The 22,191-nt window shown below is 44.7% G+C and overlaps 1 protein-coding gene across 3 annotated transcripts in view; it reads left to right on the top strand.

Annotated features, from left to right (window-relative positions):
- Window positions 1-22,191, top strand: part of spef2 (sperm flagellar 2) — an 849,051-nt gene that overhangs the window by 749,670 nt on the left and 77,190 nt on the right. For all 3 annotated transcript variants that reach the window (XM_068029096.1, XM_068029094.1, XM_068029095.1), the window contains 2 exons: window positions 6,132-6,270; window positions 16,086-16,315. In XM_068029096.1, the coding sequence (XP_067885197.1) occupies window positions 6,132-6,270; window positions 16,086-16,315 (369 nt within the window). The remainder of the gene's footprint in view (window positions 1-6,131; window positions 6,271-16,085; window positions 16,316-22,191) is intronic.

The following is a 22,191-nucleotide window of genomic DNA, read 5'->3' as shown; positions in this document are numbered from 1 at the left end:
GGCCATGTGGTAGATAGCGAGGAGGATAGCTGTAGGCTGCAGGAAGATATTGATGGTCAGGTCAAATGGGCAAAAAAGTGGCAAATGGAATTCAACTTGGAGAAGTGTGAGCTGATGCATTTGGGGAGATCAAACAAGGCAAAGGAACACATGATTAATGGGAAAATACTAAGAAGTGTAGAAGAAGTGAGGGACCTTGGAGTGAATGTCCACAGATCCCTGAAGGTAGCAGGACAGGTCGATAAGGTGGTGAAGAAGGCATATGGAATCCTTTCCTTTATTAGCCGAGGTATAGAATATAAGAGCAGGGAGGTTATGCTGGAACTGTATAACTCATTGGTAAGGCCATAACTTGAGTACTGTGTGCAGTTCTGGTCACCTCAAAGAACAAGAACAAAGAACAGTACAGCACAGGAACAGGCCATTCGGCCCTCCAGGCCTGCGCCAATCTTGATACCTGCCTAAACTAAAACCTTCTGCACTTCCAGGGACCGTATTCCTCTATTCCCATCCTATTCATGTATTTGTCAAGATGCCTCTTAAACGTCATTATCGTACCTGCTTCCACCACCTCCCCCGGCAGCAAGTTCCAGTCACTCACCACCCTCTGTGTAAAGAATTTGCCTCGCACATCCCCTCTAAACCTTGCCCCTCTCACCTTAAACCTATGTCCCCTAGTAACTGACTCTTCCGCCCTGGGAAAAAGCTTCTGACTATCCACTCTGTCCATGCCGCTCATAACTTTGTAAACCTCTATCATGTCGCCCCTCCACCTCCGTCGTTCCAGTGAAAACAATCCAAGTTTATTCAACCTCTCCTCATAGCTAATGACCTCCAGACCAGACAACATCCTGGTAAACCTCCTCTGTACCCTCTCCAAAGCCTCCACGTCCTTCTGGCAGTGTGGCGACCAGAATTGCACGCAATCTTCTAAGTGTGGCCTAACTAAAGTTCTGCACAGCTGCAGCATGACTTGCCAATTTTTATACTCTGTGCCCCGACCGATGAAAGCAAGCATGCCGTATGCCTTCTTGACTACCTTATCCACCTGCGTTGCCACTTTGTGACCTGTGGACCTGTACGCCCAGATCTCTCTGCCTGTCAATACTCCAAAGGGTTCTGCCATTTACTGTATACTTCCCACCTGCATTGGACCTTCCAAAATGCATTGCCTCACATTTGTCCGGATTAAACTCCATCTGCCATTTCTCCGCCCAAGTCTCCAACCGATCTATATCCTGCTGTATCCTTTGACAATCCTGAACACTATCCGCAACTCCACCAACCTTTGTGTTGTCCGCAAACTTACTAATCAAACCAGCTACATTTTCCTCCAAATCATTTGTATATACGACAAAGAACAAAGGTCCCAGTACTGATCCCCGCGGAACACCACTAGTCACAGCCCTCCATTCAGAAAAGCACCCTTCCACTGCTACCCTCTGTCTTCTATGACAGAGCCAGTTCTGTATCCATCTTGCCAGCTCACCTCTGATCCCGTGTGACTTCACCTTTTCTACCAGTCTGCCATGAGGGACCTTGTCAAAGGCTTTACTGAAGTCCATACAGACAACATCCACTTCCCTTCCTTCATTAATCATCTTCGTCACTTCCTCAAAAAACTCGATCAAGTTAGTGAGACACGACCTCCCCTTCACAAAACCATGCTGCCTCTTGCCAATAAGTTTGTTTGTTTCCAAGTGGGAGTAAATCCTGTCTCGAAGAATCCTCTCTAATAATTTCCCTACCACTGACATAAGGCTCACCGGCCTATAATTTCCTGGATTATCCTTGCTACCCTTCTTAAACAAAGGAACAACATTGGCTATTCTTCAGTCCTCTGGGACCTCACCTGTAGCCAATGAGGATACAAAGATTTCTGTCAAGGCCCCAGCAATTTCCTCCCTTGCCTCCCTCAGTATTCTGGGATAGATCCCGTCAGGCCCTGGGGACTTACCTACCTTAATGCTTTGCAAGACGCCCAACACCTCCTCCTTTTTGATAACGACATGACCGAAACTATCTACACTCCCTTCCCTAGGCTCATCATCCACCAAGTCCTTCTCTTTGGTGAATACTGATGCAAAGTACTCATTTAGTACCTCGCCCATTTCCTCTGGCTCCACACACAGATTCCCTCCTGTGTCCTTGAGTGGGCCAACCCTTTCCCTGGTTACCCCCTCGTTCTTTATATACGTATAAAAAGCCTTGGGATTTTCCTTAATCCTGTTTGCCAATGACTTTTCATGACCCCTTTTAGCCCTCCTGACTCCTTGCCTCATTACAGAAAGGATGTAATTGCACTGCAGAGGATACAGAGGAGATTTACGAGGATGTTGCCAGGACTGGAAAAATGCAGCTATGAGGAAAGATTGGATCGGCTGGGGTTGTTCTCCTTGGAACAGAGAAGGCTGAGGGGAGATCTGATTGAAATGTACAAAATTTTGAGGGGTCTGGATAAAGTGGAGGTGTAGGGCCTATTCACCTGAGCAGAGAGGTCAGTGACGAGGGGGCATAGACTTAAAGTGATTGGTAGAAAAATTAGAGGGGAGATGAGGAAAAACTTCTTTACCCAGAGGGTGGTGGGGGTCTGGAACTCACTGCCTGAAAGGGTGGTTGAGGAAGAAACCCTCAACTCATAAAAGGAGTCTGGATATGCACCTCAAGTGCCGTAATCTGCAGGGCTACGGTCCAAATGCTGGAAGGTGGAATTAGAATGGGTGGATAGTTTGTCGGCTAGCACAGACACGACGGGCCAAGTGGCCTCTTTCTGTGCCTTTAACGTTCTCTGATTCTATGATTCTACAATCGGAGATCTAAGATATCTTTCTCCCTGGGCGGTTCTACTATGTATTGCTCCAAGAAACTGTCACGAAAACATTCTACAAATTCATCTTCTAGACCACTGGTGCCAATTTGATTGTCCCAGTCTATATGCAGATTAAAGTCCCCCACAATTAATACATTACCTTTTTTACATGCTCCAATAATTTCCCGTTTAAATGTTATGTCCAATAATATAACTACTGTTAGGGGGCCTGTAAACTACTCCCACTGGTGTTTTCTGACTCCTGCTATTCCTAATTTCCACCCAAACTGATCCGATGCCCTGACCTCTCTCTTTGGATTTCTAAATTTCCCTTTACTCAAACCCTGCCCCCCACCCACCCCCCAACTCCCCACAATTAGTTTAAACCCCTATCCACAGCCCTAGTTATGCGATTGGCCAACACACTGGTCCCAGCCAACAGAACAGCTCCCTCTTCCCTGAGTACAGATACCAGTGCCTACTCCTGCTCCTATTTTCTATGTTTCTATAAGGAGACCAAAACTGCACACAATATTCCAGGTGTGGCCTCACCAAGGCCCTGTAGAAATGCAGCAAGACATCCCTGCTCCTGCACTCGAATCCTCTCGCTATGAAGGCCAACATACCATTTGCCTTTTTTACCGCCTGTTGCACCTGCATGCTTATCTTCAGCAACTGGTGTACGAGAACACCCAGGTCTCGCTGCATATTCCCCCATTTCTCAGTTTATAGCCAGATAATAATCTGCCTTCCTGTTTTTGCTACCAAAGTGGATAACCTCACATTTATCCACATTATACTGCATCTGCCATGCATTAGCCCACTCACTCAACTTGTCCAAATCATCCTGAAGCCTCTCTGCATCCTCCTCACAACTCACCCTCCCACCCAGTTTTGTGTCATCTGCAAATTTGGAGATATTACATTTAGTTCCCTCATCTAAATCATTAATATATATTGTGAATAGCTGGGGTCCTAGCACCGATCCCTGCAGTACCCCACTAGTCACTGCCTGCCATTCGGAAAAAGACCCGTTTATCCCTACTCTTTGTTTCCTGTCTTCCAATCAATTTTCTATCCATCGCAATACATTACCCCCAATCCCAAGCGCTTTAATTTTACACGCTAATCTCTTATGTGGGACTTTGTCGAAAGCCTTCTGAAAGTCCAAATAAACCACATCCACAGAATCCCCCTCATCAACTCTACTAGTTACATCCTCGAAAAAATTCTAGTAGATTCGTCAAGCATGATTTCCCTTTCGTAAATCCATGTGGACTCTGTCCGATTCTGCCGTTGTTCTTCAAGTGCTCTGCTGTAAAATCTTTGATAATAGACTCTAGAATTTTCCCCACTACCGACGTCAGGCTGACTGGTCTATAATTCCCTGCTTTCTCTCTCCCTCCCATTTTAAATAGTGGGGTTACATTAGCTACCCTCCAATCTGTAGGGTTTGATAAAACATCTTTGGGTTCACCTTGATTTTGCTTGCCAATATTCCTTCATGCCCTCTCTTTGCTTTCCTAGTTTCCTTTTTGATTTCACCCCTCCTCTTTCTATACTCCTCTCTGCTTTCTGTGGTATTGAGTTCTTGGTGTCGGACATAAGCTTTCCTTTTCTGCCTGATCTTACTCCGTATGCTCCTTGACATCCATGGGGCTCTAGATTTGGCTGCCTCACCCTTTTTCTTTGTGGGAATATGTTTACTCTGAACTCCTTGAATCTCCCCTTTGAATGCCTCCCACTGCTCTGACACTGATTTACCTTCAAGTAGCTGTTTCCAGCCCACTTCCGCTAAATCACTCCTCAGTTTAGTAAAACTGGCCTTGCCCCAATTGAGAACTCTAACTCCTGTTCTATCTCTGTCCTTTTCCATAATTATGTTAAAACTGACTGAATTATAATCACTCCCACCAAAATGCTCTCCACTGCCACTCCTTCCACCTGCCCATCTTCATTTCCTAAAACTAAGTCTAAAACTGCCTCTCTTGTTGGACTTGCTACATACTGGTCGAAGAGGTTCTCCTGAATGCACCTCAGGAATTCTGCTTGCACAATTCATTTCACAATAAAACTATCCCAGTTAATATTGGGATAGTTAAAATCCCCTATTACTGCCTTATTGTTTTTGCACTTCTCAGAGATTTTCCTACATATCTGCTCTTCTATCTCCCTCTGACTGTTTGGGGGTCTATAATACACTCCCAGCAGTGTGATTGCCCTTTTTTTGTTCCTTAGCTCAATCCATACGGCCTCATTTGATGAACCTTCCAACATATCATCCCTCCTCACAGCTGTAATAGTTTCCTTGACCAAAATTGCCACTCCCACTCCTTTCTTATCCCCCTCCCTATCGCGTCTGAAAACGCTGTAACCAGGAACGTTGAGCTGCCATTCCTGTCCCTCCTTAAGCCACGTTTCCGTAATAGCTATGATATCATACTACCACATGCCTATCTGTGTCCTCAGCTCATCTGCTTTATTGGGGGCAGGAAAGTGCAGTTGAGACAGAAGATCAGCCATGATCTTACTGAATTGCAGAACAGGCTCGAGAGGTCATGTGGCCTACTCCTGCTCCTATTTCTTAGGTTTCTCCTGTTTCTTAGAGTGCTGTCCTGTGTAGCCCCACACCAGGCAGCCCAATATCGAGTGGTTTATTTGGACTTCCAGAAGGCTTTTGACAAAGTCCCACATAAGAGATTAGCGTGTAAAATTAAAGCGCATGGTATTGGGGGTAGTGTATTACGATGGATAGAAAATTGATTCGCAGACAGGAAACAAAGAGTAGGGATAAATGAGTCTTTTTCCGAATGGTAGGCAGTGACTAGTGGGGTACTGCAGGGATCGGTGCTAGGACCCCAGCTATTCACAATATACATTAATGATTTATATGAGGGAACTAAATGTAATATCTCCAAATTTGCAGATGACACAAAACTGGTGGGAGGGTGAGTTGTGAGGAGGATGCAGAGAGGCTTCAGGGTGATTTGGACAAGTTGAGTGAGTGGGCTAATGCATGGCAGATGTAGTATAATGTGGATAAATGTGAGGTTATCCACTTTGGTAGCAAAAACAGGAAGGCAGATTATTTTCAATGTTGGTGCTACACTATAGCAGCACAACAGTTTCACAATGGGCAGTCCAATGCTGGGCAGCTCCACATCACAGCACACTAAGCAGCCCTACATCACGCAAAACCAGGCAGGCCAACACCATCAGGCTCACACCAATGCCTGTCACCTACTTAGCAATGAGGCAGTTTGAGAATCCCTTTCCTTTTCTCTCAGATCCATAGTAAGTCACGGTTCGGTTGTATTTCCAGCGCACGTGGTCAGGACACGGTTGGAGATGATCAAACTGAAAGCCATGGCTGTGGTCCAGGACCTGAAATCAAAGGCACAAGAAGTCTTCACACTCATGGAGGATTGGCTCGGGACCAGATTCCTGCAGGAAATGGAAAGGTATTGAAGTTGGGGTTCATGGTTTGGTGACAGGTGAAGGCTCCCAGGAACAGGAAATCCTCTGCTCCCCCTCCCTTTTATCCTCCACCCCTCACCTCCCCACCCCTCTCCCCTCCTACCCTCCAATCCTCTGCTCCCCACCCCCTGCTCTCCTCCCCATACCACCCCTCTCCTTCCCTCCCCCTCTCCCCTTCTCCCCCCTCCTCTCCAAATCCCCCAGGGATTTAAGCCTTTCGCACACTGAACATTTCTCCCAATTCTCATCAGAATCTGCAACACAGATTGTCAGGAGAATGTATGTTGATGTGGAAGGAGAGGCAGTTTGAAAGCTCACCCGCCGATTAGATTGTGACATGTCTGCGGCAAGTGCTGCAATGCTTGCTCCTTGCTCTCATTTGTGGTTTGCTTTCATTTGCAGGGAACATTCAAAAACATTTGCAACATCAGCAAGATTTATAGCACACAGAAGTTAGAATACAAACAGGCCATTCAGCCCCACCAGCCCGTGTTTGTGTTGACCCTCCACATCAGCAAATCGTTGTAATCACATTTGCCCACCCTGTTCCCAGCACTCTTCTTCACCTTTCCCTCCATCCACCTCTTCAATCTAATACTGAATTTCTGCCTAAACAACTAACCCTGGTAGTGAATTCCACAGCCTCACAAGTCTCTGAAGAAGTAAATCTAAAGCCCTCTTCCCTCTGATTCAAATCATTGTTACACAGTGAGCAGAGTGGATCAGAAATAAACCCTGTGGAACACCACACCTCACTCTGGGAAAAGCACTGCCTGAAACTCCTACTCTCTCTGTCCCCCCCCCCCCCAATACTCTCTCTGTCCCCCCCCCCCCCCCCAATCTGACCAATTTAGAATCTCATTTCCTATCCTGAGGGATGGGCAATAAATGCTGGCCTAGCCAGCGATGCCCACATCCCGTGAAAGTATTAAAAAAAAATTCTCCCCCTATTTTCATAAACCTGAAACCCTTTATAAACTCCCACGTGGTACCTTGTCAAAACTTTCCTACAGTGCACATACACTCCATTTCCCACTTTCCCCAGGCCTCATTTCTGTTATTTCCTTGAAGAATTCGACAAAGTTTATGAAATACAATTGCCCCTTTTGAAATCCATGCTGGCTATTTTTAACTATTTAGAGTAACAGAGTTATATAGCACAGAAACAGGCCCTTCGGCCCATCATGTCCATGTCGGCCATCAAGCACCTAACTATTCTAATCCCATTTTCCAGCACTTGGCCCATAGCCTTGTATGCTGTGGCGTTTCAAGTGCTCATCTAAATACTTCTTAAATGTTGTGATGGTTCCTGCCTCTATCACCTCTTCACGCAGTGTGTTCCAGATTCCAACCACCCTCTGGGTGAAAATTATTTTCCTCAAATCCCCTCACCTTAAATTTATTCCCCCTGGTTGTTGACCCCTCCGCTAAGGGAAAAAGTTTCTTCCTATCTAACCCATCAATGCCCCTCATAATTTTGTACACCTCAATCATGTCCCCCGTCAGACTTCTCTACGCTAAGGGATACAACCCTAGTCTTTTCAGTCTCTCTTCATAGCTAAAATGCTCCAGCCCAGGCAACATCCTGGTGAATCTCCTCTGCACCCTCTCCAGTGCAATCACATCCTTCCGATAGTGTGCTGCCCAGAACTGTACACAGTACTCCAGCTCTGGCCTAACTAGCATTTTATACAGCTCCATCATAACCTCCCTGCTCTTATATTCTATGCCTCGGCTAATAAAGGCAAGTATCCCATATGCCTTCCTAACCACCTTATCTACCTGTGCTGCTGCCTTCATTGATCTATGGGCAAGTACACCAAGATCCCTCTGACCTTCTGTACTTCCTAGGGTCCTACCATCCATTGTATATTCCCTTGCCTTGTTGGTCCTCCCAAAATGCATCACTTCACACCTCAGGATTAAATTCCATTTGCCACAGCTCCGCCCATCTATATCGTCCTGTAATCTAAGGCTTTCCTCCTCACTATTTACGACACCACCAATTATCCTGTCATCTGCGAATTTACTGATCATGCCTCCTATATTCACGTCTAAATCATTAATGTACACTACAAACATCACCGATCCCTGTGGTACACCACTGTCACAGGCTTCCACTCGCAAAAACAACCCTCGACCATCACCCTCTGCCTCCTGCCACTAAGCCAATTTTGGATCCACTTTGCCAAATTCCCCTGGATCCCATGGGCTCTTACCTTCTTAACCAATCTCCCATGCAGGACCTTATCAAAAACCTTACTGAAGTCCATTTAGACTACATCAACTGCTTTACCCTCATCTACACATCTAGTCACCGCCTCGAAAAATTCAATCAAGTTAGTTAGACACGATCTCTCCCTGACAAAGCCATCCTGACTATCCCTGATTAATCCCTGCCTCTCCAAGTGGAGATTAATCCTGTTCCTCAGAATCTTTTCCAATAATTTCCCTACCACTGATGTTAGACTCACCGGCCTGTAATTACCTGGTTTATCCCTGCTACCCTTCTTGAATAATGGTACCACATTCGCTGTCCTCCAATCCTCTGGTACCTCTTCTGTAGCCAGAGAGGATTTGAAAATTTGTGTCAGAGCCCCTGCTATCTCCTCCCTTGCCTCACATAACAGCCTGGGATACATCTCATCTGGACCTGGGGATTTTGCCACTTTTAAACCAGCAAAAAGAGCTAATACTTCCTTTCAATGCTGATATGTTCAAGTATATTACAATCCCCCTCCCTGATCTCTACACCTACATCATCCTTCTCCATAGTGAACACAGATGAAAAGTGATCATTTAAAACCTTACCTCTGTCCTCCAGCTCCACACACAGATTGCCACTTTGGTCCCGAATGGACCCTACTCTTTCCCTTGTTATCCTCTTTCCCTTAATATACTCAGAAAACACCTTAGGATTTTCCTTTATCTTGCCTGTCAGTGTTTTTCATGTCCCCTCTTCGATCTCCTAATTTTTTTTTTTAGTACCCCCCTACACTTCCTATACTCCTCTAGTGCCTCTGCTGTTTTCAGCACACTGAATCTGCCATAAGCCTCCTTTTTTCTCCTGATACAATCCTCGATATCCCTTGGGATCCAGAGTTCCCTGGACTTGTTGATCCTACCCTTCACCTTGATGGGTACATGCTGGTTCTGAACCGCCACTATTTCCTCTTTGAATGACTCCCACTGGACAGATGTAGACTTTCCTACAAGTCGCTGCTCCCAGTCCACTTTGGCCAGATCCTGTTTTATTAAATTGAAATCGGCCTTCCCCCAATTCAGTACCTTTATTTCCAGCCCATCTTTGTCCTTTTCCATAACTACCTTAAATCTTAGAGTTATGATCACTATCCCCGAAATGCTCCCCCACTGACACTTCTACCACATGTCCAGCTTCATTCCCTAGGATTAGGTCCAGTACTGCCCCTTCTCTTGTAGGACTTTCTACGTACTGGCTCAAAAAGCTCTCCTGTATGCATTTTAAGAATTCCGCCCCCTTTAAGCCTTTTACACTAAGTTGATATTAGGCAAGTAGAAATCCCCTATTATTACCCTATTATTTTTACACAAATCTCTGAGATTTGCCTACATATCTGCTCCTCAATCTCTCCGACTGTTTGGAGGCCTGTAGTCCTCTCCCAGCCAAGTGATTGCCCCTTTTTTGTTTTTAAGTTCTACCCAAATGGCCTCATTTGAAGAACCTTCTAAGATATCATCCCTCCTTACTGCAGTAATTGACTCCTTGATCAACAGTGCAATACTACCTCCTCTTTTATCCCCTCCCCTGTCACGCCTGAAGATTCTATACCCTGGAATATTGAGCTGCCAGTCCTGCCCCTCCCTCAACCATGTCTCTGTGATAGCAATAATATCATAATCCCATGTGCTAATCAATGCCCTCAATTCATCTGTCTTACTAGTAAAACTCCTTGCATTAAAGTAAATGCAATCCAGCCTTGCATTTTTCCCTTGTGCCTTAACAGGTCTATATTTGCTCTGCCTTCCAGACTGACTCAGTTTCTCTTCTATATTTGACTGTGCATCACCCCCTACTGTACCTCCACTCTGTATCCCATCCCCCTGCCAAATTAGTTTAAACCACTCCCCAACAACAGCACTAGCAAACCTCACAGCCAGGATGTTGGTCCTGTTCCGGTTCAGGTGCAACCCGTCCAACTTGTACAGGTGCCACATTTGCCAGAAACAGACCCAGTGATCCAGGAAACTAAAACCTTCCCTCCTGCACCATCTCCTCAGCCTCGCATTCATCTGCTCTATCCTCCTATTCCTATACTCACTAGCATGTGGCACTGGGAGTAATCCAGAGATTACAACCTTTGAGGTCCTGCTTTTTGATCTGCTACCTAGCTCCCTAAATTCTTGTTGCAGGACCTCATCCTTCTTTTTACTTATGTTGTTGGTACCAATATGGACCACGACCTCTGACTGTTCACCCTCCCCCTTCAGAATGTCCTGCAGCCACTCTGTGACATCCTTGACCCTAGCACCAGGGAGGCAACATACCATCCTGGAGTCTCGTTTGCGGCCACAGAAACACCTGTCTGTACCCCTTACGATAGAATCCCCTATCACTATAGCTCTTCCACTCCTTTTCCATCCCGCCTGTGCAGCAGAGCCATCCGTGGTGCCACAAACTTGGCTGTTGCTGCTTTCCCCTGGGAGATCAGCCCCCCTCAACAGTATCCAAAGCGGTATATCTGTTTGAGAGGGGGATGGCCATCGGGACTCCTGCACTCCCTGCCTGCGGCTACTACTCCGTCTGGTGATTACCTATCCCTTTTCTGCCTGTGCTGCCTTTACCTGCGGTGTGACCACCTCACTAAACGTGCTGCCCACGACGCTTCAGCATCGCGGATGCTCCACAGTGAATCCACCTGCAGTTCCAGCTCCGTAATGCGGGTAGTCAGTAGCCGCAGCTGGATACACTGCCTGCACACATGGTCATCAGGGACACTGGAAGCGTATTTGATCTAGATATGTAGAAATTTCACCCCTCATTAAAGTAAATAACATTCTTCCTCCCACAGATGTTAAGCTAACTGGTCTGTAATTAACTTTGTCTCCTACTTTATAAATGTGGACACCATTGATCTCTCTCCAGTCCTTTGGCATTTCCCCACAATCGATGGAAGCTGAGATATTTCTAGAATCTCAATAATCTCCTCCCTCATCTCTCCCAGGATCCTGGGATGCATCCTCTCAGTCCCTTAATCTTCCTTTAGCCCAACTAACCTATCTACAATTTCCCTTTTACCCACCATAATATCATTCACTTCACTCTCAAACAGTTCAAGATTCACTTCTTCTCCAATGAGGGTAATGTGGTTGATGCAGTGTATATAGACATCCAAAGGTCATTTGATAAAGTGCCACATAACAGGCTTGTGAGAAAAGTTAGAGCCCATGGAATAAAAGGGACAGTGGCAGCATGGATATGAAATTGGCTGAGTGACAGATAACAGAGTAGTGGTGAACAGTTGTTTCTTGGACAAGAGGAAGGTATATAATGGATTCCCCAGGGGTCAGTATTAGGGCCACTGCTTTTCTTGATGTATATTAATGACCTAGACTTGGGTGTACACGGCACAATTTCAATATTTGCCGATGACACAAAACTTGGAAGTATTGTGAACTGTGAGGAAGATAGTGATAAACTTCAAGAGGTCATACACAGGCTGGTGGAATGGGCGGACACGTGTCAGATGAAATTTGATGCTGAAAAGTGTGAAGTGATTCATTTTGGTAGGAAGAATGAGGAGAGACAACATAAAATAAAAGGATACAATTCTAAAGGGGGTGCAGGAGCAGAGGGACCTTGGTGTATATGTGCACAAATCATTGAAGGTTGCAGGGCAGGTTGAGCAACCAGTTAATAAAACATACAGGATCCTGGGCTTTATAAAAATGGCCATAAAGTACAAAAGCCAGAAAGTTATGGTGAGCCTTCATAAAGCTGTGTTTCGGCCTCAATTGGAGTATTGTGTCCACCACACTTTAGGAAGGATTTGAAGACTTTAGAGAGAGTGCAGAAAAGATTCACAAGAATGGTTCCAGGGGTGAGAGACTTCAGTTACATTGATGGATGTTCTCCTTCAAGAAGAGGAGATTTGATAGAGGCATTTAAAATCATAAGGAATCTAGACAGATTAGGTAGGGAGAAACTGTTCCCATTGGTGGAAGGGTCGAGAACCAGAGGACACTTATTTAAGGTGATTGGCAAAAGAAGCAACTACCATCTACAAATTGACAATCTTCTCCCCACGGGTCCCACCTCACTTTTGATGTATTTTGAGTTATTCTCTCATACTCCCTCTGAGCTTCCTTCTCTTAACCTCTTATTTTCTCAAGTTCTCCTTTAATTTGTTTCATTATTATTCCTATAGTCCTCACAGGACCTCTTCAATTTTTAATGGTTTCTAATCTCTATTTATCCATAACATTCAGAAGTTACTCATACGAACAAACGAATTAGGAGCAGAAGTAGGCCATTTTATTTTATTTTTATTTAGAGATACAGCACTGAAACAGGCCATTTGGCCCACCAAGTCTGTGCCGACCAACAACCACCCATTTATACTAATCCTATATTAATCCCATATTCCCTACCACATCCTCACCATTCTCCTTCCACCTACCTACACTAGGGGCAATTTACAATGGCCAATTTACCTATCAACCTGCAAGTCTTTGGCTTTGGGTGGAAACCAGAGCACCCGGCAAAAACCCACTTGCAAACTCCGCACAGGCAGTACCCAGAACTGAACCCGGGTCGCTGGAGCTGTGAGGCTGTGGAGCGAACCACTGCACCACCCATTCAGCCCCTCTATCCTGCTCTGCCATTCAATAAATTCCTGGCTGATCTGTTTGAGTTTCGAATTTCACACTCTCATCTATCTTCGATAACCTTTGCCTAACAAGAATCTATCTACCTCCGCCTTAAAATTATTCAATGACTCTGCCTCCACCACCTTCTGAGGCAGAGAGTTCCAAATTCACACAATCCTCAGACAGAATTTTTTTTTCCTTATCTCTGTCCTAAAGGGTGACCCCTAACTTTAAAACAGTGCCTCCTAGTTCTGGACTCACCCACAAGAGGAAACATCCTTTCCACCTCCACCTTGTCAAGACCGTTCAGGATCTTATATACTTCAATCAAGTCTCCCCTCACTCTTCTAAACTCCAGTGAAAACAAGCCCAGTCTGTCCAACCTTTCCTCATCAGACAACCTGCTCATTCCAGATATCAATCTAGTAAACCTCCTCTGAACCACCTCCAACGCATTCACATCCTTCCTTCAATAAGGAGACCAAAACTGCACACAGTATTCGAGATGTGGTCTCACCAATGCCCTGTATAATTGAAGCATAACATCCTTACTTTTATTTTCAATTCCTCATGTAATAAAGGATAGCATTCCATTAACCTTCTTTATGACTTGCTGTACCTGTATGCTAACCTTTTGTGACTCATGAACTAGAACACCTAGATCCCTCTGCACCTCGGAATTCTGTAGTCATTCTCTGTTTAAGAAATACTCTGCCTTTTTATTCTTTGTGCCAAAGTGAACTTCACATTTTCCCACATTATACTCCATCTGCCGGATATTTGCCCACTCACTCAACCTATCTATATAGGTCTGCAACCTCCTTATGTCCACTTCACAACATACTTTCCTACCTATCTTTGTATCATCTGCAAATTTAACTACCATGCCATCGCTCCCCTCATCTGAGTCATTGATATAAATTGTAAAAAGTTGAGGCCCCAGCACAGACCCCCGCGGGACTCCACTCGTCACATCCTGCCAATCAGAAAAGGACCCATTTATGCACTCTCTCTGTTTTCTGCCAGCCAGCCAATCTTCTATCCATGCTAATACGTTACCCCATACACAATGAGCTCCTACTTTGCACAATAACCTTTTATGTGGCATCTTGTCAAATGCCTTTTGGAAATCTAAGTACAGTATGTCAACGGGCTCCCTTTTATCCACAGCACATGTTACTCCTTCAAAGAACTCCAATAAATTGGTTAAACATGATTTCCCTTTCACAATACCATGCTGACTATTCCAGATTACCTTGGTTTTTCCTAAGTGCACAGCTATAACCTCCTTAATGATCAATTCTAACACCTTCCCAATGACAGACGTCAAGCTAACTGGCCGATAGTTATCTGTTTTATGCCTCCCCCCTTCTTTAATAGAGGGGTTACATTTTCTGCTTTCCAGTCTGATGGAACCTTTCCAGAATCTAGTAAATTTTGAAAAACTAACACCAACGCATCTACTACCTCATTAGCCACCTCTTTTAAGACCCTAGGACGAAGCCCATCAGGACCCGGGGACTTATCAGCCCACAGCTCCATTAGTTTGCTCAGCACTGCTTCCCTGGTGATTGTAATTTCACCAAGTTCCTCTCTTCCTTCCACCTCCTGATTTACAGCTATAGCCAGAATGTTTTTTGTATCCTCTACAGTGAAGAGAGAAGCAAAATATTTGTTCATTTCATCTGCCATTTCCCTATTATCTACAATTCAATCCCCATTCTCACTCTCATGGGGACCAACACTCTCTACTTTTTTCCTTTTTAAATACCTGTAGAAACTCTTGCTATCTGTTTTTACATTTCCAGGTAGCTTCCTCTCATACTCTTATTTCTTTCTCCTGATTAACCTTTAAGTCATCCTCTGCCGTTCTTTATATTCTGACCAATCATCTGACCTGCCACTGTATATGCTTTTTCCTTAAGTTTGATGCTTACTTTAACTTTTTTAGTTAACCACAGATGGTGGTTCCTCCCCTTAGAATTTTTCTTTATACAAAGAACAGTACAGCACAGGAACAGGCCATTCGGCCCTCCAAGCCTGCGCCAATCTTGATGCCTGCCTAAACTAACACCTTCTGCACTTCCGGGGCCCATATCCCTCTATTCCCTTCCTATTCATATATTTGTCAAGATGTCTCTTAAACGTCGCTATCGTATCTGCTTCCACCACCTCCCCTGGCGGCAAGTTCCAGGCACTCACCACCCTCTGTGTAAAGAATTTGCCTCACACATCCCCTCTAAACTTTGCCCCTCGCACCTTAAACCTATGACCCCTAGTAACTGACTCTTCCACCCTGGGAAAAAGCTTCTGACTATCCACTCTGTCCATGCCGCTCATAACTTTGTAAACCTCTATCATGTCGCCCCTCCACCTCTGTCGTATAGTCGGAATATACTTATCTTGAGTATTCTGAAATATCGTAGTTTCCCTTTTGAATGGAAGATCTTTTTTTCCGAACCTTTACAACCTCTTTGTTAAGATCTTCCCACTGGTGTTCTGCAGTCATGCGTGCCAACATCCCTTTCCACCTCACGCTAAACTCTGCCCTCATCCAATCGGTGCTTTAGATTTTGTGCTGAAATTTTCCCTTTCTAGTTGCATTTTAAACCTCATCATATTGTGGTCACTACTCCCAAGGTGCTTGCTCACATTCCAGTCATCTAACCGATCTATTTCATTATTCACAACCAAATCTAGTAGGCCCACTAACACACTGATTGAGGAAGGAGTCCTGTACACATTATAGGTATTCCATTCACTTCTCGCTTTTTAGCCCCTCCCTCTTCCCGTCGATCAGTGGAATTCTGCAGTTCCTGCTATACATGGTGGTGGTGGAGTGGACATTGTTGTATTCCAGCTGTCTTTATGTAAGTCCTTCTTACAAACAACACAATCCTGCTGATCTAATGTCTGATTGCACTTCTCCCTACACCTTTCGATTTTCTAGCATCAGCACTCTGCTTGATGTTGGGCTGGGGCATGTGGACGCTGGCACCAAGATCGAGCAGCAGCTGGTCCTCCACAGCAAGGAGTTCTTCGTCAATGGGGATGTGAAGATGGTTCCAGACCCACAGCCACTCACTCGCTTGCCTTCCAAAGAGATCCCAAAGGATGGTGAGCTAACGATTGAGCAGCTCAGTAACCTCCATCGACAGTTCATGCTCATTGCACCCACAGGTGAGCTCTTGGACAAAGAAAAGCTGCCATAGACTATATTAAGGGAACCAATAAGTCCCAGAAAGAACACTCTGGAAGGAGTGGCTGTCTGTATATAGGGTACTTAAGCTTCCAGTATGCTACTCTTGGCATGCTCTCCTACCCTCCTCATTAAACCAGAGTTTGTCCCTGGCTTGATGGTAATGGTGGAGTGAGGAGTGAGGGATATGTCGGGCCAGGTAGTTACAGATTGCGGTGATATACAATTCGCCTATTGCCGATGGCTCACAGCCCCTCATGGATGCCCAGTTTTGCGCTGCTAGATGTGTTTGAATCTATCCCATTTAGCATGGTTGTAGTGCCACACAACATGATGGATGGTATCCTCAGTGTGAAGACAGGACTTCATCACCACAAGGACTGTGTGGTGGTCACTCCTACCAATACTGTCATGGACAGATGCATCTGTGACAGTTAGGTTGATGAAGACAAGGTCAAGTAGGTTTTTCCCTCATGTTTGTTCCCTCACCACCTGCTGCAGGCCCAGTCTGCCAGCTCAGTTGGAAGTGCTGGGGTGTATGTTTATTGTGGCCTGATTCAATGCCTAGGTTGCAGAAGATTGTCCCATCTAGTTTTCTTTATCTTTTTCTTTCTAATGTTTTGATCCAATGGAGTGGGCATTTTAGGGGGTTTTTAAGAGAAAATCCTATTGGTATGGAACTGAAGTCACAGGCCCAGAACAGGTAAGGACAGCAAGTTTTCTTCCCTAAAGGACACTAGTGAAACAATTGGGTTTTTATGACAATCCAACAGCTTCATCGTCATTGTAATGAACACAGCTTTTAGTTCCATCTTTTTTTTTTAAAAAACAGTTCAAATTCTCAAACTGCCCTGGTTGGATTCATAGAACTCATGTTCTTTGGATTATTAACCCAATATTGATGACTAGTCCAGTAACATAACCAGTACATCACTGTACCGTTTGGTGGGATTGGGATTTGGATTTAAATAGTTTGGGATTGGGGTTTGGGTTTAAGGGATTTGGTGGGATTGAGATTTGGTTTAAGGAGTTTGGGATTTGGGTTTAAGGGATTTGGTGGGATTGAGATTTGGTTTAAGGAGTTTGGGATTTGGGTTTAAGGGATTTGGTGGGATTGAGATTATTGGGTTTAAGAAGTTTGAGATTGGGATTTGGTTTAAGGAGTTTTGTGGGATTGGGATTTGAGTTTGAGAGATTTGATGGGATTGGTATTTGGGTTTAAGAAGTTTGGGACTGGGATTTAGTTTAAGGAGTTTGGGATTGGAATTTGGGTTTAAGGAGTTTGGTGGGATTGAGATTTGGTTTAAGGAGTTTGGGATTTTGGTTTGAGGGATTTTGTGGGATTGGAAGTTTGAGATTGGGATTTGGTTTAAAGAGTTTGATACTGGAATTTGGGTTTACCTTAAATAAAAACAAGAAATGCTGGAAATACTCAGCAAGTCAGGCAGCATCTGTGGAGAGATAAGCAGAGTTGACGTTTCAGGTCAGAGACCTTTCATCAGAACTGGCAAAGGTTAGAAATGTAATAGGTTTTAAGCATTTCTGTCAATTAACACCCTCTCTGCACTCTGCTTTGTCTTTCAGTACACCATTAACATAGTGTTTGCCTTTGCTCCATGACCTTCTGGTCAGTTATTCTCTGTGACCCTGTCGTATCAACACCTTCCCTTTTGTTATCTCTTGCCCCACCCCCACTTTACTTGCTTAAAACCGTTCACATTTCTAATATTTGTCAGTTCTGAAGAAGAGTCACTGACCTGAAACATTAACTCTGCTTCTCTCTCCACAGATGCTGCCAGACATGCTGTGTATTTCCAGTATTTCTTGATTTTATTTCAGATTTCCAGCATCCACAGTATTTTGCTTTTATTTTGGGTTTATCTGAAATTAGTTGACTGTCCTAATGTTGAAATAGAAGTCAGCGGAAAATCTGAGAAGGATTTTATAAATGGGTTCTAGATCCACAAGGATCCCTGGAAGTTTGTTGTCAAGCCTGTAAGTGAGCAGGATCTGTCTCTATTGTAAATCCCCATTCAGTGCATTTACATTTTCATGAAAAAAGTAGCGTAATGCAATCTTAAATAACCAGGAAATCCATCATCAGAAAAATGGAGAATCATACATAGAATAGCACAGCAAAGGAGGCCTTTCAACCCATCAATTCTGTGCCAGCGCTTGTAAAGAACAACCAGTTAGTCCCACTCCCCACTCTTTCCCCATGTCTTTCTTAATTCATTCGTGGGATGTGAATGTCACTGGCCAGGCCAGCATTTGTTGCCCACCCCTAATTGCCTTGAGAAGGTGGTGATGAGCTGCCTTCTTGAACCGCTGCACCTACAGTGCTGTTAGGGAAGGAGTTCCAGGATTTTAACTCAGCAATTTTTTCTCCTTGAAGTATTTATTCCATTCCCTCTTGAAGGCTGCTATTGAATCTGTATCTACCACCCTACCAGGTAGTAAACTCCAAATCCTAACCACTCACTGCGTCAAAAAATTTCTTCATGCCGCCTCTGGTTCTTTTGCCAATCACCTCAGATCTGTGCCCTCTGTTTATCAACCCTTCAACTAGTGGAAAGTGTTTCTCTTTATTCACCCTACCTAAATCCTTTATGAAACTGAACACCTCTAGCAAATTTCCTCGTAGCCTTCTCTGCTCTAAAGAGAACAACCCCAGCTTCTCCAGTCTCTCTATGTAACTATAATCCCTCAGCCCTGGAACCATTCAAATAAATTTCTTCTGTACCCTGCCCAAAGCCTTCATGTTCTTTCTAAAGTGTGGTGTCCAGAATTGGGCACAATACTCCAGCTGGTACCAAACTAGCGTTTTATATAGGTCAGCACAGCTTCCTGCCTTTTGCACTCTCAGCATCCAATTATAAGGCCAGGATCCCACTTGCTTTATTAATTACTTTGTTAACCTGTCCTATCACATTCTAGGATTTGTGCACAAACACCCCAGTCTCACTCGTCTTGCAACACCTTTAAAATTGTATCATTTAGCATGCATTCTCTCTCTTAAATAAGAACATAAGGACATAGGAGCAGGACAATAGGAGAAGGAGTAGGCCATTCAGCCCCTCCAGTTTGCCCCACTATTGAATAAGATCATGGCTGATCTGATTGTGGTCTTAACTCTTCTTTCCTGCATATCCCCTATAACCCTTGACAGCCATATAGATCAAATATCTGTCTAACTCAGCCTTGAATATATTGAATGACCCAGCCTCCACTGCTCTCTGGGGAAGAGAATTCCAAAGATTAACAATCCTCTGAGAGAAGAAATTCCTCCTCATTTCAGTCTTAACAGGGTGACCCCAAATTTTGAAACTGCGACCCCTTAGTTCGAGATTCCCCCACAAGAGGAACCATCTTCTCAGCATCTACCCTGTCAAGCCCGATCAGAATCTTATATGTTTCAATAAGATTACCTCTCATTCTTCTAAACTCCAATGCGTATAGGCCCAACCGACTCAACCTTTCCTCATAAGACAACCCTTCATCCCAGGAATCAACCAAGAGAACCTTCTCTGAACTGCTTCCAATGCAACTGTAATTCCTTCTGAAGTAAGGAGACTAAAACTGTACGCAGTGCTCTAGGTGTGGTCTCACCAACACCCTGTACAGTTGTAGCAAGTCTTCCCTACTTTTATACTCCATCCCCCTTGTAATAAAAGCCAACATTCTATTTGCCTTCCTAATTACTTGCTGTAGCTGCATGCTAACCTTTTGTGATTCATGTACAAGGACACCTAGCTCCCTCAGCACTGTAGCTTCAATGACTTGTATTTATAAATAAATGTGTAATAATAAAATATACAAAGGCACTTCACAGGAGTGGTATAAAACACAATTTCTCACCAAGTCATGTAAAGAGACACAGTGGTGGGTAAACTGTTAGAATTTATTCTGAGGGACAGGATAAACTGCCACTTAGGCACAAATTAATCAGGGAGAGTCAGCATGGATTTGTTAAGGGAAGGTCATGTCACAGAGTCATACAGTACTGAAACAGGCCCTTCAGCCCACCGGGTCTGTGCTGACCATCAACCACCCATTTATACTAATCCTATATTAATCCCATATTCCCTACCACATCCCCACAATTCACCTATCTACACTAGAGGCAATTTACAATGGCCAATTTATCTATCAACCTGCAAGTCTTTGGCTGTGGGAGGAAACCGGAGCACCCGGCGAAAACCCACACGGTCACAGGGAGAACTTGCAAACTCTGCACAGGCAGTACCCAGAACTGAACCCGGGTCGCTGGAGCTGTGAGGCTGCAGTGCTAACCACTGTGTCTCACTAATTTAAGTGAGTTTTTTGAGGAAATAACAAGAAGGACTGATGAGAGTAGTGTTGTGGATGTGGTCCACATGGATTTTAGTAAGGCATTTGACAAGGTCCCACATGGCAGACTGGTCAGAAAAATAAAAGCCCATGGGATACAGGGGAATGGGGCAGGTTGGATCCAGAATTGGCTCAGTGACGGGAAACAAAGGGTAGTAGTCGATGGATGTTTTTGTGAATGGAAAGCTGTTTCCAGTGGCGTTCCACAGGGCTCAGTGTTGGGTTCCTTGCTGTTTGTGGTATATATTAATGATTTGGACTTAAATGTCGGAGGCATGATTGGGAAATTTGCAGATTGCACAAAAATTGGCCATGTAGTTGATAGTGAAGAGGACAGCTGTAGACTGCAGAGTGATATCAATGGTTTGGTTGAGTGGTCAGAAAAGTGGGAAATGGAATTCAATCCAGACAAGTGTGAGGTAATACCTTTGGGGAGGGCAAACAAAGTGAGGGAATACAGAATAAATGGGAGGATATTGAGAGGGGTAGAATCGTGAGAGACCTTGGAGTGTATGTCCACAGGTCCCTGAAGGTGGCAGGACAGGTAGAGTGATGAAGAAGACATATGGAATGCTTTCCTTTATTGGCCAAGGTATAGAATTCAAAAGCAGGTTAGCACCGCAGCCTCACAGCTCCAGCGACCCGGGTACTGTCTGTGCGGAGTTTGCAAGTTCTCCCTGTGACTGCGTGGGTTTTCTCCGGGTGCTCCGGTTTCCTCCCACAGCCAAAGACTTGCAGGTTGATAGGTAAATTGGCCATTATAAATTGCCCCTAGTATAGGTAGGGGAATTGTGGGGCATGTGGTAGGAATGTGGGATTAATGTAGAATTAGTATAAATGGGTGGTTGATGGTCGGCACAGACTCGGTGGGCCGAAGGGACTGTTTCAGTGCTGTATCTCTAAATCAAATAAATAAAATAAAAACTGTAGAAAACGCTGGTTAGGCCACAACTGGAATATTGTGTACAGGTCTGGTCACCACCTTATAGGAAGGACATAATTGCTCGGGAGAGAGTATAGAGGAGATTTACAAGAATGTGGCCAGGGCTTGAAAGTGGCAGCTGAGGAAAGATTGGATTGAAGAGGGTTGTTTTCCTGAGAACAGAGGAGGTTGAGGAGTGACAATTGAGGTGTACAAAATTATGAGGGCCCGAGATAGAGTAGACAGGAAAGACCTGTTTCCCCTAGCGGAGAGGTCAATTACCAGGGGAACAGATTTAAGGCGATTGGTAGAAGGATTAGAGGGGACATGAAGAAAAACTTTTTCACCCAGAGGGTGGTGGGTGTCTGGAATTCACTGCCAGGAATGGTGGTGGAGGCAGAAACCCTCAATTCTTTTAAAAGGTGCCTGGACATGCAGCTGATGTGCTGTAACCGGCAAAGCTATGGATCAGGTATTGGAAGGTGGGATTAGATTGGGCGGCTGGTTTCCAGTGCCCGGGACCAGCATGTGTGCAGGAAGTGTCTCCAGCTGCAGCTCCTGGAAGCCCGGGTTTCAGAGCTGGGG

This window comes from Heterodontus francisci, chromosome 4 (assembly GCF_036365525.1).
Source record: "Heterodontus francisci isolate sHetFra1 chromosome 4, sHetFra1.hap1, whole genome shotgun sequence".
Classification (NCBI taxonomy): Eukaryota; Metazoa; Chordata; class Chondrichthyes; order Heterodontiformes; family Heterodontidae; genus Heterodontus; species Heterodontus francisci.
The sequence above is the reverse complement of the archived record's forward strand: the minus strand, read 5'-3'. Positions and strand labels throughout refer to the sequence as shown.